The 19,175-nt window shown below is 34.9% G+C and overlaps 1 protein-coding gene across 3 annotated transcripts in view; it reads left to right on the top strand.

The window, feature by feature from the left end:
• The window catches only part of MICU3 (mitochondrial calcium uptake family member 3), an 83,749-nt gene extending 64,874 nt beyond the window's left edge, over window positions 1–18,875 (top strand). For all 3 annotated transcript variants that reach the window (XM_061134947.1, XM_061134946.1, XM_061134944.1), the window contains 7 exons: window positions 505–600; window positions 6,562–6,662; window positions 7,167–7,338; window positions 10,557–10,665; window positions 13,437–13,594; window positions 14,628–14,696; window positions 16,453–18,875. In XM_061134947.1, the coding sequence (XP_060990930.1) occupies window positions 505–600; window positions 6,562–6,662; window positions 7,167–7,338; window positions 10,557–10,665; window positions 13,437–13,594; window positions 14,628–14,696 (705 nt within the window). In that variant the 3' untranslated portion in view covers window positions 16,453–18,875. The remainder of the gene's footprint in view (window positions 1–504; window positions 601–6,561; window positions 6,663–7,166; window positions 7,339–10,556; window positions 10,666–13,436; window positions 13,595–14,627; window positions 14,697–16,452) is intronic.
• The last annotated feature ends 300 nt before the right edge of the window (window positions 18,876–19,175 follow it).

Raw genomic sequence — 19,175 nt, 5'->3', positions numbered from 1 at the left:
CACTACTTCTTTGTGACAAGTTTTGGATTAATCTAAATTTTCTCTAACGTATGGGTGTGGTCATTTTGATTCTTTGATGCACTAACATATGCTAGCTAACAATTCATTTTTAAGTTAAGCAGAATTTTCCTAGGTTGCTATAAAATTACCAAAGTCTCCTCCAAATGAATTTACTTCACACAGGTGTGAATAAAATTTTTATTTAACACTTTCTTAGAAGTGATGTATGTCTCAGTAGAAGGGCATGGGCCGTGGAGTGAAGGAGGTGATTTTTTGACAAAGCCACACTGTACTTAGAAATAGTGGTTATGTACGTTACTGCTTTGAAAATGGCCTGGGTTTACCAGCGATGTAATACAATACTGTTGTGTGCAGCAGAAAACAAAAAAGGTAAGCTAATGTGTTTTCTTTCCAAGTTTGGCTAGAAGAGATTTAGATGTATAAATTATCATTGTTTGGGACTGTTCTTTAGATTTCAGTTGTGCTTCTTAAAAACTTCCACAGGTACTTAAAACAGACGCTGAGGAACTCGTCTCCAGAAGCTACTGGGATACACTGAGACGTAACACAAGCCAAGCACTCTTCTCAGACCTCGCAGAGGTATAATCGAACCTCAGCCAGGTCCTGGTACCACATGCCACTTTCTTAATCTGGTCCTTGTTTCATTTTAAGAGTCACAGTGATGAAACCAAAAATGTATTTTGTATTTTCCCTTTTCTCCAGGAAAGCAATAATTCCTATAAATAAATTGGTATATTTGAATATGTCAGCTGTGCTGGCAGGGGCTGCAAGGTCACCTTTAATTGTCTAAATCTACCTGCTTGTTGTAGAAAACTTGACTTTCCAACCTAATTAAAAGGAAATATTATTTTTCACTTTAGGATCACTTTCAGGAAATTTGCAAATACTATTTATAGTTTAACTGACTCTTTTAACCTTATAAACGTCAATGTTACATGAACTTAGTAAAAGATATCTAATGCTTTAGAGTTACAGTAGATTTAAACAGTCCAATTTCCCACTATTCACAGTGAGCAGCTTACCAAGGGTGGGCATGGGGGCATTGTGCTAAGAGCAGTCGGTCCAGGAAGGGAGGAACATTTTTCCTTGACATTGGTTAGGATTGCCAGTGCATGGAAAATGAAAAGCAGACCGACCATTACATCATTCATTATTGTTTTTGAATTCCATAGAGACATGTACCTTTTTGCTGCACTCAGGCGGACGGCTCCCACCACCCCACTCTCTTTTTGCCCGTTAATAGGAATTTGTCATTTTAAAAGATGGGCTATGTGTTGTAGATTGAATACTGTTCTATGTTTCCTATTAAGAATTTTTAAGAACTTTATTAGAGATGACTGGCTAGCTTATCATAAAGGACTTTTTCAGTAAATACCAAGAAATGTATTTTTTCATTATCTTTTTGTCTTTAAAGTTGGCTTCTCATTTCTTTTTCTAAAGTTTTGATTTTAAAAATTACAATTAAAAATATCTAGAGAAGTAAACTGGATCAGATATGACTTCTGTTACCCATATATACAGTGTTATTCAACTGACATCTCGAGAGCATGGTAGACACTTAGAAATGCTAATTTTGCCACTTGTGCTCAATTTTAAAATCCTAAAACAAGTAGAATAAAGCATTTTGCCCTATATTTAGTCTTTATATAATATATAAATATGATGATTATGGCTAGTAATTATTAATGTTTAAAAATCACCTTTTTAAATTCTAGCTATTTTGGGGCATAAAGTGCTAATGGATATTCCACTTACACATATTTTAGAAGTGCTTAATTCTGTAATTATTTATGTAGGTACATAGTAGTCAGTGCCTAAAAATAAGAGCAACTGGGGACACTAGTCCTTAGAGTCCCTACAAGCCAGCTATGCCCAGATTCAAATTTGCAGTTCTGTCTTGCTCTCTCGCCACCACGGACTGTTCGCCTCTCAGCCTCCAGCCTCTTTAATCTCATTTAACTCTGCTAGAAAGAAATTCTTGCAGTTAGACACAATCTGCTTTAATTTAAATCTTGGGAGGTTTAATATCAGAAGACCAGTTGGCTCGTACATAGACGCAAAGATCTTATATATAAGATTCACATAGGATCTCTTGAAGATGTTTATCGCTCTTTCAGACTTGTGCTGGGGCTGGCTTTTACAGCACATCTCTTCCCAACCCAGCATTCTGTGACACTCCATTGGTACCTTCAAAGTGGCCGTGATAGGAGTGTATTAGACATTGGCAAACACCACAAATCTGGCTTTTTTCCCCCTTTGCAAGCTAGTTTACTAGCACACCATTGACTGTAATCAGTCCACAGCTATAAGCCGGCTAATTTAATTAAAACATCATGAAAATAAATTGGATGGAGGGAAGTACGAAGAAAAATGAAAAGAAAACAAACTTGTGTTTTCAGGTAAAATAATTATTGAGGGATTATCTCTGTTACTACCTTCCTAACATTCAATTCAGTCAGTTCAGTTGCTCAGTCATGTCTGACTCTTTGTGACCCCATGAATCGCAGCACACCAGACATCCCTGTCCATCACCAACTCCCAGAGTTTACTCAAACTCATGCCCATTGAGTCAGTGATGCCATCCAGCCATCCCATCCTCTGTCGTCCCCTTCTCCTCCTGCCCCCAATCCCTCCCAGCATCAGGGTCTTTTCCAATGAGTAAACTCTTCGCATGAGGTGGCCAAAGTATTGGAGCTTCAGCTTCAGCATCAGTCCTTCCAATGAACACCCAGGACTGATCTCCTTTAGGATGGACTGGTTGGATCTCCTTGCAGTCCAAGAAACTCTCAAGAGTCTTCTCCAACACCACAGTTCAAAAGCATCAATTTTTCAGCACTCAGCTTTCTTCACAGTCCAACTCTCACATCCATACATGACCACTGGAAAAACCATAGCCTTGACTAGATGGACCTTTGTTGCCAAAGTAAGTCTCTGCTTTTTAATATGCTATCTAGGTTGGTCATAACTTCCTTCCAAAGAGTAAGCATCTTTTAATTTCATGGCTGCAGTCACCATCTGCAATGATTTTGGTGCCCCCCAAAATAAAGTCTGACACTGTTTCCACTATTTCCCCATCTATTTCCCATGAAGTGATGGGACCGGATGCCATGATCTTAGTTTTCTGAATGTTGAGCTTTAAGCCAACTTTTTCACTCTCCTCTTTCACTTTCATCAAGAGGCTTTTTAGTTCCTCTTCACTTTCTGCCATAAGGGTGGTGTCATCTGCATATCTGAGGTTATTGGTATTTCTCCCAGTAGTCTTGATTCCAGCTTGTGCTTCTTCCAGCCCAGCGTTTCTCAAGATGTACTCTGCATATAAGTTAAATAAGCAGGGTGACAATATACAGCCTTGACATACTCCTTTTCCTATTTGGAACCAGTCTGTGGTTCCATGTCCAGTTCTAACTGTTGCTTCCTGCCCTGCATATAGGTTTCTCAAGAGGCAGGTCAGGGGGTCTGGTATTCCCATCTCTTTCAGAATTTTCCACAGTTTATTGTGATCCACACTGTCAAAGGCTTTGGCATAGTCAATAAAGCAGAAGTAGATGTTTTTCTGGAACTCTCTTGCTTTTTCAATGATCCAGCAGATGTTGGCAATTTGATCTCTGGTTCCTCTGCCTTTTCTAAAACCAGCTTGAACATCACAGTTCACATGTAGCTGAAGCCTAGCTTGAAGAATTTTGAGCATTACTTTATTAGCATATGAGATGAGTGCAGTTGTGCGGTAGTTTGAACATTCTTTGGGATTGGAATGAAAACTGAGAATTAGCTGTAAATTCCAACTCATTATAATTCCTTATCAGTTATTACTGATGCCAGTGTAACACTGAGTTGTTAATAGTATTTCAGGATTCAAATTAGTTCAGAAAGAAAGCTTAGATCTATATATATTTGTATTTCTTTGTTTCTTTTATATTTAAAAATGTAAATATTGAGAGTAAAGCAGGTCTCTTTACATAATGTAGGTAAACTTGAGATTAGCTTCTCATACACTTATTTCAGAGCTGTTTCTAACCATAAATTTTTTCAATGATAGTAAAACCCTGTGATAATGAAAATTTGAGTATGCCACTTTCATAAAAATTATACCACTTTCTAACCAAAATAATAGATAATAAATTCATAGTACAATATATCTATTGTGCAACTGTTGAATACAGTCTGTGAGTACTGGAATTACACAAACTGTTTTGAGCTTTACAGATGAAATTTAGATTTTTTTCTTATTTGCTTTAAACATTACTAACCCTTAATAAGTTTTAGTAGATTATTTAAAACCTTCACTAGCATATCAAGAGTTTGAAGGTTTCCTCTAGCCCTTGAATAGAGCTTGATAAGATTACTATCATATAATAAACAATAAAAATACATTGAAAGAATTTCTTAAAGCTCTTTAATAATTTGACATTTTTATTTTATGCAGGTTTTTTAATGTATTTCATTTTTGATGAAGTCATTTAAAGTAATTTTTAGTCAAAACAGAGTTAGATAATGGCTCTTCATGTAAATGGCCCATGGGGTTCTTTTTTTACTTTGTTATGAAAACACCTGAATTCATTTTATTTTAACAATAAGCACAAGAATCAAAGGGATAAAGTCTCTATTTTTGTCTCAGTGCTCCTGTGATTTAAGTTATATAACACTGTTAGGATACCAAGGACACTGGTATAGTTTTCAATGACTGCCAACAGTACTCTGTTTCACTGAATGAGGGGAAAAGGTTTTCACCATTTCCATTTTCTAATTTTTCTCTCTAATGTCCAACTGTTATTTATGCCTCTGTGGATCTGGATTATCTGGATAAGTGCAACCTAAGTCTAATAAGATTTTGATGATGAAAGACTGTAAATGAAGATTTGCTCTGCTCAATGGGCATGAGAAAAACTGGCCGAATGAGGTCATTATTTAAAAGCTGTGTGAAACAAAGCCATCTCATTTCAGTGTATTATGTCTCGAGGTCAGGAACATGACAACACCAGAGGAAAACATTCGTAATTATGTTATCTGAGTTCACTAACTTTTAGTGTTCCTATATCCTCTCATTGTAAGGCATTTTGTTAGATCTGTATAATATATGTGGTTTCAATAACACAAAAGAAGTAAGAGTGTACCATGTAAAAATATTTTTTTGCATTAAGTTCCAACATTATTTCCTGTCTTGTCTAGTCCTTTTTCAACTTCTTGGAATATACAGATTTGACAGAAATGAATAATAATAGCTAACATTTATTGAGCATTTACAATATGCCAGTGATAGTGCTGACTAACATGGGTTATCTAATCCTCACGACAACCCTTTAGGGTAAGTACTGTTGTTATTCCTGAAGATAATAATATCCTCAGTGAGATTAACTTCCCCAAGGCCACTTAACCAATGAGGGAAAAAGTCAGGATTTAAAGCTCAGAAATCTGACTCTTGAGTTCATTATTCCTGTTTACTCATCACACTACTGCGTATTTGTGAAGTAGCAACTTGTTCTAAAACCTGTCCCCTGCTACTCTTCTTAGCCATCCTGACCCCTTCCACATCCCATCCCTCTGGCCTGCAGATGGAAACTCCAGTCCTTCTTGCAGACTTCTGATCAGTTTGAGCCTCCACTCTTATGCTCCATTTAGGCATGCTTCTCAATATCTTGATATTTCCTCCCCCTACTAAGTTAAGCTGTTCCTTGGATAATAAACTGACTAGAGTTGATTATGCACAATCACAGAAGAATGTCTGTAATTAACAGGAGATATCTTCTCCCCCTCCAAAGGTTTTAATGCTTTTGTCCAAAGCATCTTATGACTACCAATAAGGACATTTGTATATTTCATTTACACTCACATTCTAGTTTTATCCTCAAAATGGTTATCACAGATAGGGTTTTTCCCATTTTACAGGTAAGGAAGCCGATGATCAAAAAAGTCAGTAAGCTCAGGTCTTCTGATTTCAAATCCTGTCTTCTTTCCATTACATCAGTCTACCTCCTCAACCTAAAGTTATTGGTAAAAGTAGTAGTGCCTTTTAAGCACTACTCAAAAATTATACTAATCTAGTGTCACATAGGGGCTTCCCTGGTGACAGACAGTAAAGAATCTGCCTGCAGTGCTGGAGACCTGGGTTCGATCCCTGGGTCAAGAAGATCCTCTGGAGGAACACATGGCAACCCACTCCAGTCTCCTTGCCCTGGAGAATCCCATGGACAGAGGAGTCTGGTGGGCTGCAGTCCATGGGGTTGCAAACAGTCAGACACAACTGAGTAACTAACACTTTAGTGTCTTTATTGTCACATAAAGGGCCTTGAAAGACTCAAACCACAATGTGAGGTTGAATACTTCTTATATAATCAGAGCTTTAAGCTTTTTGAAGATAAACATCAATTTCATCTATAATTCTGCTTTCACATTTTGAACTTCTTGTTAACTGTAATGGCATGTGTTGATACATCTTTATGCTTTTTACTCTAATGTTAATATATTTACATTCTTTGGGGGATATTGGATATTCCTATTCTGTTTTGCTGTAACTAACTTTCAAATTGTAATTTTTTTTTTAAGCGTGCTGATGACATTACAAACTTAGTAACAGATACTACACTTCTTGTACACTTTTTTGGGAAGAAAGGAAAAGCTGAGCTCAACTTTGAAGATTTTTATAGGTGAGCTTAATTTTTATACTCGTATTGAAAAATGTTAACATGCTAAAGTGAGAAAGGAGTCATCTAATGCAGTGACACTCACCTCTTTGCTGCTTTCATTTTAGCTAAAGATACTCTCTATAACAAATATCCACTTCCATCAGTGCCTGTGTACCAGTAGTCATATTGATAAATATAATAGGAAGTTACTGAATGATTTTTTTAAAAAAAAAAGTCTAGATATCTGGATTATTTCCTATGTGTTCAGAAGAAAGAATATTACCAATTCCTTAGTCTTAGTAAGCCACAGTGACAATAAGTAATAATAAGCATGTATACAGTGTTTACGATAGTAAATACTAGTCAGGACACATTAACTCCTTTAAGTCTGATCACTACCCTGCAAGGTATTGTTGTTGTGCCCATTTTATAGAGTAAGAAGCAAAAATCCTCAGAGGCTAAGTACCATCTGTTACTATCACTCTTCACTTATCTTATTCATTGCTTACATATTTTTTGTCATAGGTTCATGGATAACCTCCAAACAGAAGTTTTAGAAATAGAATTCCTTTCCTACTCTAATGGGATGAATACTATCAGTGAAGAAGACTTTGCTCATATTCTTTTACGATATACAAATGTGGAAAATACATCAGTATTTTTGGAAAATGTGCGTTACAGTATACCTGAAGAAAAGGTATCTGATCCTCATTTTTATTTTGTTAACAGTATGTTATTAGCTTGTAATTTTATAGGTCTGCAAAATATATTGTCCTGTTAGTTCTGCTCCCCTGTGGATTCATACATACTTTGAATATATTCCACTCTTTGTTCCTATGTGTCTTAAGTGCTCTGCTAAATTTTAAAAATTGATGAATTTAAAATTCTGGGTACATATCCTTATTTTTCTTTTTAAAAAATTAATTTTTTAATTTATTTTTACCCTTATTTTTCTTAGACATGTTGAAAACCTTTAATGTTATCAACAGTTGTTTTATTCACATTATGAATATCATTTTTCAAGAGAATTCTGCTGAGCTATATGCTTTGGCTACTATGTAAACATCACCTCATATAAAATAGTTTATATTGACATCATTTCAGTCACACTTTATTCATTTCCCTAATACCCTTAATAAAAGGTCACTGGAAGACAGCTATTGATGAGTGAATGATTTTATCAGTAGTTGAAGTGAGGTTTTTCAAAGAGTTTGGACAGCATGAATGGTTAAGAACCTGGGACAACTGATTGTCTGTTTGTTTAGTAGCACATATTTTGTCAGCAGTTCTGAGCAGTTACTTTATCTAGTGGTATTTGAATGCATCACTGCAACCGAATAGAACTGGTGTTACAAGCACCTCTTAAAGCAGGGGATGTTTGGGATGTATTGCCTTCTATTTGTGTTTGTAGAAGGATCAAGTTAATCTATCCAAGGAAAACTTGCAAACAGTTTGACTTTGTTTAAAATGGATACACTGTGACTGTGCTAACAATTCTGCAGGTCCCCATGGAATGAGGAAAAAAGGACTTGATGTTTTTGACTATTAGTTTATATAATCTCTTAGGGTTTTTTTTTTTTCTTAATCTGTTTTACATGTTGAACTAAATTTCTCCCAATTCATAAACACTTCCCTAAGAATGAATATTGGAAACTACTATTTTCTCAAGCTACTGGTGTATTATTTAGGGCCTTGAGGTATCTGCTTTTTCTCTTTTATCCAGTGGAAAATTATAAAAATACATAATTCAAAAAATTCAATTCTAAGGTGAAGTGTGTAGGGAACTCTCTGTACTGTTTTTTACATATACATTTTTACATTTGAACTCTTTGTAACTATTTTTTTACACAAAATTATTTCAAAATAAGAAACTTTCCCTGGCATTCCAGTGGTTAGGACTCTGTGCTTTCACTGCCATGGCCTGGTCTGGGAACTCTGATCTTGCAAGCTACGTGGGGTAGCCAAAAAAATAAAAAATAGAAAGTTTCCTTTTAAGTTAAATTCAGCTTCTGAAAACTTTTAATTGATAGAGCTGTCTTAAACATACAGTTTTCCTGGACTTCCCTGGAGGCTCAGACAGTAAGGAATCCACCTTCAGTGCAGACCTGGGTTCGATCTCTGGATCAGGAAGATCCCCTAGAGGAAGGCAAGGCAACCCACTCCAGTATTTTTGCCTGGAGAATCCCATGGACAGAGGAGCCTGGTGGGTTACAGTCCCCGGAGTCACAAAGAGTCAAGACATGACTGAGCGACTAAGCATAGCACATCTTAAACGTAATAAATCATTACAATGAGAAAGGAAAATATGGCAAGTGAACCAGCATTGATTCTCACTGATTTTTTACTTTTTTTTTTTCTGCATTATCAATCCTTAGAGCAACCTTCCAGATATTGACAACTTTCTTTTAGAAAATGGAAACCTGAGGCTCTCAGGCACTTAAGACACTTGGCAAGGATTCAAACCCAAAACTCTAGCCAGTGTTGCTCCTACCACATCTTACTTCTGCCTTTCCTTTCTCCTGTCATTTCCATCCCTCCAAAAGAAAAACAACTAACTGTATTTCAGTAGCAGTTTACATTTCTAAAATGCTTTTTCATTTCCACTCATTTGTCTAGGAGATATTAATCTATTATTTATAGTATTTACTAGGTTTTATTCTACTGTTTTGGAGAAGGAAATGGCAACCCACTCCAGTATTCTTGCCTAGAGAATCCTGTGGACAGAGGAGCCTGGTGGGCTGCCGTCTATGGGGTCGCACAGAGTCGGACACAACTGAAGTGACTTAGCAGCAGCAGCAGCATTCTGCTGTTTACTAGGCCTTATTCTAGCCACTGTGGATAATGTGATAACAAAATCTTTCTCTCATGGAAATACATGTCATTGGAGAGATACAACAAACAAGTAAAGGAAAAATAGTAAATGATATCTTTTCAGATAATGGTAAATATTATGAAGAGGACCAAAGGTCATGAGGACTAGAAAAGGAGATAGATAGTCCCTGAAGCTCTGCTCTCAGATATACACATGGCTCACTACATTACTTCTCAATGAGGTCTATGCTTCCAACCTAATACATACTTACCTATTATATAAATGTTATTTATATAATAAGTTTCCCCTCTGCTGCTGCCCCAGCAGGAAGGTCAGAATTTGTTAAGCCTGAGCTCTTGGCCTTCTGCTCCTTCCTCAGTTTATTTTTCTTTCTCAGTTTTGTTCATTTTGCTAAGAAGAACACATTAATTAAATACAGCTCTTCGTGTCCAAATTTGTATTATCAGAGGTACATTGTGCTTACTTTAAGTAACTCTCCTGTTGAACTGCAGCTTTAACAGTGGCACTGATTTCATTTTATGTAAATAACATCACTGATTCATGATTCATCCATGATTCTGTCCCAAGCCCGGTGCTGGGCCTCCCAAGCTCTATGTACATTGCACCTCCTTCTGCTGTGCTGGCCGCCTTATCATAGCAGAAACAAGTGAAAACACAGTGCTGTGGGGTTTTGGACATTTTTATTTTGCATTGTCATTATAAAAACATTAATGACCTAATGCCAAAATATATTTAAAGAATACATGTACAGGAGAAAGTTTGTAAATTTTTTTTTCTTAACCATCATATTTACTTTTAAGGCTTAAAAAATCCAGGCTTGAAATAAAATTGAGACTTTAAGTTTATTTTTATTGTAGCATTTTTTTAAACTCTGTGCTGATATGACAACATTACCCATGGGAAAAAACTGAGTGGAATTTTACATTCCATTTGGAGAAAGAAGGTTTCAGAAAGTACCCTGGAAATATTTACTTAGAAGATATATTGCTGAGGCTTAGTGTATTTATTTTTAGTAAGTGTGGATGTTTATTTTAATTAATTTGATAATGCTAAATATATTTACATGTATTTTCCCAATATAGGGCATTACATTTGATGAATTCAGGTCATTTTTCCAGTTTTTGAACAACCTAGAAGACTTTGCAATAGCTTTGAATATGTATAATTTTGCAAGTCGTTCTATAGGACAAGGTAAGTAATAAACTTTCAAAAATTAAAAGCAAACCATAATTCTTTAGCAACCTTTGACAGCAAATTAACTAGATATGTCTGTCACATTCATCATCCATTTGCCTGAAAGTCTGGTGTATACTCCAATGAGAAATTCATTTTCCCTAAGCACAGTTTAGGGAAATATTCTAAATTTTGGTATTAAACTTAGTATTGCCTTTCATCGCATATTATGGGGAAAAGCTAATGATGTTTGTAAAGGTTCAAAGAGGAAAAAACCTCATGGCCGTTCAGTAACATAGAGGGGTATGTATCTCCCTATAGAAGGGCCAGCCAGCCATGCCACACACATCATCACAGGTTGACATTCATATTATTTGTTTATATTACTGACTTGACCCATACTCTTTGCTGGCTCAGAAACCCAAATTTTGTCAGCAAAACCACCTCTTAGAGATGGACTTAAATTAACCGAGTTTCAAGAATGTTATATAAAAATGACAGTTTTGCTTAATTTACCAAAAACTACAGCTGCCCTAGAATTCAGAATGCTGTTGCCCTCAGGGCCAGCTCCTTCATTCCCTGTAGGGAGGCTTTACAAGTCAAGTCCTTTCCCAGGATTCTGTGACCATTTTCCCTTCCCTTGTGGTCATATCATTTTTAAATATTCTTGCCATATAAGGACTTGTTGGTTATATCTTTACAGTGATTTTATGTATGCCATATCTAGTAAGTGCTAATCCCCCAGTTTAATTTCAGAGGACAGTCTCATTATTTTATTACCAAGTTCTAGGGAGAAGGCACACTGGAGCCCCTACATGACGATTCTCTCTCCAAAACACAATGAATCCCTTCCATAGCTTTATTGACTTTTTCATTGAGTAAAAGAAACCTGAAAAATGTTCATATTTCACCCTTTGACTGATCTCGATGTTCTTAACACATTTTAGTGTTTTAAAACCAAACTTGGAACTTCCCTGGCAGCCCAGTGGTTAAGCTCCATGCTTTCACTGCAGGGGACATGGGTTCCATCCCTGATTGAGGAACTAGGATCTCACATGCAGTGCGGTCAAAAAACCTTTTTTTCAAAAATTAAAACCAAAACTTTTGGGAGCCCTGCCTTAACACACCAGTGTTTTATTGCCATGATAAATCTGGACGAGTAGCCCGTCAAGCTTCTCTGTCCTTGGAATTCTCCAGGCAAGAATACTGAAGTGGGCAGCCTTTCCCTTCTCCAGGGGGTCTTCCCACCCCAGGGGTTGAACCCGGGTCTCTTGCATTGCAGGCAGATTCTTTATCATCTGAGCCACCAGGAAAGCCCAATAAATCTACTAATCACCCTTAAAAAGGGAAGAGTGTCAACCTTAAAAAGAGAAGAGTCAGTACCTGCTTACCTGGTTCAGAATGGAAGGCTGCTCTTTTACTTTGTGGAACTGGGAAATTGTTATGCCCAATGTCCAGTCCCCTAGCGGGAAGAGAGAAGGCCTCCAAGACAATGCAACTCGCAAAGAAGGGAAGTTTATTGCTGACTCGAGTCAGGGCTCCTGCCGCATCCAACGCAGTGGTGCAGCGTCAGAGAGCCCCGAGCCCAAGCTGTTACACAAACTTATAGGGTGAGCATAAGCAGTTGGTAGCTGGCTTAAGCGGATTGGTTACATGCTTGCAAAGCAATTTTATTGGTCCAAGCTTTCCCGGGCTTTTTTCAAACTTGGGCGTTGGCGGCCTTTTCAGCTTTCCCCTGATAGGTTCCCTTTCTCTTACTGGGCGCATGTTGATTGGCTGGCTCCAGGTGGCCTGATGGGGGTAGGGAATCTTACCATTTCGGGGGAAGCTGAAACCTAGGTCCGGGCTGCCTGTCATGGTGTTAGCCCTGGCAGCCTCACAGAAATGAAAAACATTCTTGGCAGGTGCTAGCTAGGGATAGATCTGCCTTTTTTTTTTTTCCCCTTTATTTTTCTGTTGCAACTTCTAGCACCTTAATTCAGGTTTATTACCACTTAAAAAGAACTACTGCTGTAGCCAGATCAGTGGTAGTCCCGCCATTATCCACTCTCCTCTTCCATGTTTCCTGGACAACACACAGAATAGCCGTCCTATAAAACAGATTTATCAACTCCTGACACACTGAAAACTCTTCAGTTCCCCAGCTACCTGTTGAAGAACACACAGGTTCTTAAAAGTCAGAGCCTCAAAGTCAAAGTGTCCCAGCCTCTGTGTGTCCAGGCTGCGCATGCTCTGAACTTGCGTCGCGCTCCTGTCCATCCCCACAGCCCCACCCCCGCCTTTGTTCTTCCATGTCGTCATCTGCCATTTCCTCTCATCTCTGCCAGCTGAAGTCGTCTATTCCGGGCTCAGCTCATGTACATACCGGCAGGCTTCCCTGATGGCTGTCTTCTCTATGCTTCCCTGGCTCCACACTACGGGACACTTACTGTACATTTCCAAATTCCCATGGTGCTCTGTTGCTGCTTTCTGCATGGTCCTGTGCAGTGATTATTTGGGCAGGTGTCTCATTTCCCATCTGAACTGTAAGTTCCTTGAGAACTTACTCACTTTAATAACCTCTAAAGTATCTGTGGTTGATACCAGGCCCTTTTAACCAAAACCACAAAAATTTTTTGTTCCCTAAAAGATAGGATGATTAATGAAAAGAATTACTTAACATAAGATCATGATCCATGTTTTTTTTTTTTGGGGGGGGGGGCAGACTTCCATTTTAACTTTGCTAGTAATTAACACATATTATAAAAATAATATTAATGGTTTACTCCTTTTCTGTGTCATTTATTTAGATGAATTTAAGCGTGCTGTCTATGTAGCCACTGGCCTCAAACTTTCACCACATTTAGTAAACACTGTCTTCAAGATTTTTGACGTTGACAAAGATGATCAATTAAGCTATAAAGAATTTATTGGAATTATGAAAGACAGACTCCATAGAGGATTCCGGGTAAACCTATACATTTCAAGCCTATTGCTCTCCTTTTAAAAACTGGAAAAAAAAAAATCCATCTAAGTTTCAGACATAGTTTTATATGAATATTTAAGTATATAAACATGAAATGATATATATTTGAAAAGTAAACATAAAGTCCTACCTACTTTCAAAAATAATTTGAGGTTATAAAAGGTCATGCTTTTTTAAATATAAAATCAGTTTTTGAATTTCAAAAACGTGTTTTCATATTCCATTAGTTTAATGTATTTATCCCATTTTGGGGTGGGGGGGAGATGTTGCCAAACATTTTTATTACTTCAGTCTGAACACTGGTTGTTCAAGACTTTTTAGTATACAAAGAAATATCACCATTTCTCACTTTATATGATGCACATTTCCACTAGGCAACATGAGGTTCTTAAGTCACTGTATATTCAGTACTTTTTATATGGAAAATCAGGTAAAAAGTGTTTGTTGAACTGTTCATTCCTGTTCACATCTCACACTGCGAAGTAATTTCAAGAAATTAAATGATTTTTATCTCAAAAATACATTTTAAAGAGTGAAATGGTGCATAAATCAGTGCATGTTTACACATTTATTTTGATATGCCACAAATAGAAAAAGGAAAAAAAAACTGTTTTCTATTCAGCTAGAATATTCAGTCTTCCTTCTTTGGTAAGAATAGCTCTGAGTATTATACATTTTAAAAGAGAAAAAATATATGTACAAAAAATCAAGATTCATCATAGACAATGTTTTAATCCAAACTGCCTTGATAAAGATACTGTGTATTTAACTGCCACCTAGTGGTTAGTTGTTAACATTCGCATTGGTGGCACAAGTCAAGTGAAAATCATTTTTTTCCTCAAATATTTTAGAGTAGCAAGATCAAATTAACACATAAATTATGTATATGCTATAAACCCCTGACACTGTCTTCCTCTCTCAGGTGTTATGCATTTTTATTTTTGCTTTATTTATTGCATATCTATGACCTCATAATATTTTATTTATACTTTACTTTTAATCCTCTGTTCCACAGGGTTATAAAACAGTTCAGAAGTATCCCACTTTCAAATCCTGTCTGAAGAAGGAACTTCATAGTAGATAAGTATGTTAACACCTCTATTTGTCAAAATTTGCTCAGTAACAATAAAAGAAAGGGGTCATTTATTTTTCTATTATAACATTTAGGTAATAACTAAAAGAAATAGAATTATAATTTCTTTTTAAATCTTAGGTCACTAAATTTCAGAGTCAGTCTTTTAAGGATTTCATTTTGGACTCTAATTCAAGAATAGTTGTTATAACAAAGCATTAGCTTGCTACTATTAAGTTGTGATCTAAAAATGAACTGGAATACTCATCCAGCTGAAATTCTCATGGAGTGTCTTGACTGAAAAATTTTCTGTTTAACCTGCAGTTTTATATCTGAGCAGGTACAGTAGAATGAATCCAGATTGCATTTGTATAATCAAGGATCATCAGACTCTAAGGGATATCTTTTACTGTTTTTTAGAATCATGAGTCCAAACATCTGCTACAGTAATAACCGCTAACTTTTTTTAGAGTTATTTTGGGTGCCTGGTGCTATACTAGTTGTTCTTCTACATGTAGTATCTCATTTAATCCTTACAGATAGAAATCCCATTTAACAGCAGAGAAAATAGAGACTTGGTGAGCCAATTACCCAAGATAACTTGCTACTCAGCTGCAAAACGGGATTTGAACCTCATTCTATGTGATGACAAAACCATCTTAGCTATTATTTACTGCACTATCACCAGAAAATGAAATAGTTGAGGAGGATACAGATTTGTTCAGTTTGTATCAACCCAAAGAAATACCTTAAACTTGTTGATGATCTCCAAAATGAAAGATTTGTTTTTCCTTTTTTCTTCATTTTTTTCTTTTTTCTTTAAAAAGCCAACTATAAAATTTTGATCAGTTGCGAGTGCTGATTAGTTCTCGGAAATGAAAGTTTTGCTCATTTACATGCTTACAAATATGTTTTTTTCTATTTTTCTCAAGCTTAAAGCATTTATATTTGTCTATAGCATCATTACCAACGAGGTCCATATGCATAGGATATCAGTGTATGTTATTTAAAAGACCAAAAGTTAGAAATAACTATGAGAAACATAAACAACCATAATAAACATGATTAAATACATTACTTAAATAGGACTAAGATCTTAACATGACACTATTGATTTGTCTCCCTAAAAGAAAACAGTAGTATTCAATATTTTGCAAAGCTTTGAAGCCTAATGTTTTATGGAACTCAATAAGGGGATTGCTGGTCTAAAATGTTTAGTGATAAGTAGGCTTATTTACTTAGCTAAGGTGGTAACTGTCATGATTGAGCTAATAGAAGTCAGGTCTTCCTAATCTCTGGGAACCTTATATCGCCATTATTACAAAAAGTTAAACTAAACATTTTTTTTAAAAAGCAGTAGGATTGTACTATTTATATGTTCCTATAGTTAGTTAGTTAGTTAGTTAGTTAGTTATAGTTATATATATAACTATATAGTTATATATAGTTAGTTCCTATATCTAACCAACTTAAAATAGTGTCACATTAACATCATTGATTCTAGTAGTAGAATATAGAAGCATAGCTAAAAATGACTACATAGATTCTAGAACTTTGTAAGACAGGATTAGATAAATTAGTAAAACATTCAACTTTTAAGTTAAAGGAAATAGTTTATAAGTCTGATTCTTGTATTATCTGTTGGGTGTTTTTATTATGCTTCTTACTGTTTCTTGTCATTACTATAATAACTGATTAATGCCATCATGTCCGAATTTCATCCTAAATAAATGTTACTTTTATGTTATTACATATTTTTTTTAATTAGGTACTGCTAAAACAGAGTTTAAAGGATTATTATCTACTTGAAAATGCAAGAAGCAGACATTTCAGAGGGCAGAAGCAGGCCTGAAGTCAAAACTCGTAGAAATGAAGGAAAAGGTGAAACGCTAATTATAATTTTTTCTTGAACTGAATTCTTGAACATAAGACAGATAAGATGCATCTTCTTACTAATTACAGATGTTGTGTGTTATGTTGAGCTTTTGTGTTGATTTACTGAACTCTGCACTTTTTCATTCCCTTCAGAAGTGTATAGATTCTTCCAGTGACTATGTAAGAATATATTTTAAATGTTTTTTTAAATTTATTAGAAACTTGTCTCATTTTTGAATAATGTATGACTCCTGGAATCTAGATAACTTAAAAATGAACAGCAACATATTCCCTTTGGTTTTGGACTGTGAACTTATTTTCAGAAAGTGAGTATTCCTTGAGATTTATCTTAGGGGACTTAGAATCATTAGTAGATCTCCATTACTTACCAGGTTTTTAATTACACTGAAATAATTTTGAAACACAAGTAGAAATTAAGTTACTGTACAATATGATGGTTTACATTGTACTTTTAACTTTTAAAAGTACTTAATTAGCATTATTGTTTGAATCATATAAAGTTTTAAGTTTTTGTTCATTTATCAAGGTCAACAGAATATCTGGTATTCTTTTATTTGTACAGAAAAGAAATTTAAAATGTAGATCTTTTTATCTCAAAAAAAAGTCATACATTGATGGTGGAAACAGTGGTAGTTTTTTTAGCAGTAGTCACTGTTATTGCCATTATTGTTTTATTTTTTATTTATTTTTTTTTTGCCATATTGTTTTAAACATGGTGCAGCTCCTGACAGCAGATGGTACATGTTAATAACACTAATAAAATTAGTATCTTATGGCACTGTAACTTATTGCATATTGTTATTATATGTCTGTAGTGTCAAAATGAATTTTATAAAGACTAATGTAAAATGGTTTAGAAGACTAATGTATATATTAGGTAGAAGTTAATGTTTTGTTTCTTGTGAAAGGACCATATGGAAAAGTGAGCCCAACAGCCAGTAATGATGAATAATTTAAATATAATTTATATTTTAAAATGTCTTTAAAAAGAAAAGAAAAACTTTCTTTTGAAAAACAACAAAATTCAATTTCACATGGAGAAAATAACTCAATACTATTTATTGGAAATCTGTTCAATTTAAAAAGTGTAGCTTATAAAAGGATACTAAACAAAAATAGAACAATGGATTTAATTTATTTATATACTGTATGTGGAAGATAGATTAATTTATCTTCTTTTCTAGGATGTATTAAATATAAATTGCACACACTCCAACTATTACCTTGCTTTGCACAGGAATATAGGAAATACTGACTTCGGTTTTGTAAGTTATTAAATGTGAAATTGATAGTTCTGCATCAGCCTATTTATGAAGGTATTTTTATTTCCAAGAAAATACTGTTAGCATTGACAGTGCATTTGGTAGACTTTTTACATTCTTTATCTGACTTATTTATTATATTGATATAAATATATATGACCCATAAGTTTTAGGATTTCATATAGTATAATTTAATTTCACCTGCTTTGAAGGTTGTGATTGACTAAATGAAAATACCTTCTCATTTAACATGCCCAGCTTTATTTTACCTTACATTGAATGTCCTCAATATTATTTACTATCTAAAATAATGGAAAATATGCAAAGAATTTATGGAACTAATGGAAAATTATAATAATGGAAATAATGCAACTTATTTTTATCTTTGATTATAACCTAAGTTACCTTGTATACATGGAAAAATTGATATTTAAAACAGTCCTATCAATAAAGATTAAAACTGAATTAGCTCATTAAGATTATTAATGATTATTAATAATTCTGCCATTCTCCCAAGGAATACTACCTATGCAAACTTTACTCTTTATTGCTTATCAGAATGATATTCATCTAAAACTGCAGCATAACATTAAACTGCAAATAAAGTATTCTGATTAATTAAAATGGGAAAGAGTAGTAAATTATGGTGATTCTCCATGTTATCACTCTTGAACTTTATCATCTATAAAATGGGAGGTAAAAATATCTCACTGGACTGTTGTTTACATCAATTTAAAAAATTTTAAATGCTTTGAAAATAGTACTGTACTAAGTACATGTATGCAGTTCTCAGTATCTTCTACAAATTATTCTTTGGAAAGATGAAGCTATTCATAAAATTTTAGTATCATACTGTTTACAGGAGACTATATGATAAAAGGTTTATGGTCTTCTAAAAATCATTTCATACTAAGAATTTCATGTAACTTAAGTTGTAGTCTGTTGTTCTTATTATAAAAAATAACTGTAAAGTGACCTGTCTTACATTCTTATGTTATCATAAAATAAATATACTTGCTCTCAAATCAAGAAATGTAGTACTTTGCTTCTATGTATATTTGTGGACTAAATAACGTCTTTCTGAAAAATGTCACATATAAACTTTGAAAATCTTTGCTGGTGACCAAACCTCCACTGATCTTATGCCGTCTGCTATATCAGTACAGGCCAAGAAATTAATCTCATCAACACTTCCGTAAGTAAATAAATCACAGAGCCATAAAACCTCTCAAAGTGCATAATAGGAGTCATACATTATAGAATTATCATCAGTACTGGAAAACTTTCAGAAAGTTTACGTGTGAATGGAATATCAACTTTGCTTTGTAGGTGG

Source organism: Dama dama, chromosome 32 (genome assembly GCF_033118175.1).
Source record: "Dama dama isolate Ldn47 chromosome 32, ASM3311817v1, whole genome shotgun sequence".
Lineage (NCBI taxonomy): Eukaryota > Metazoa > Chordata > Mammalia > Artiodactyla > Cervidae > Dama > Dama dama.
This window is presented reverse-complemented; position numbering and strand designations above follow the sequence as displayed.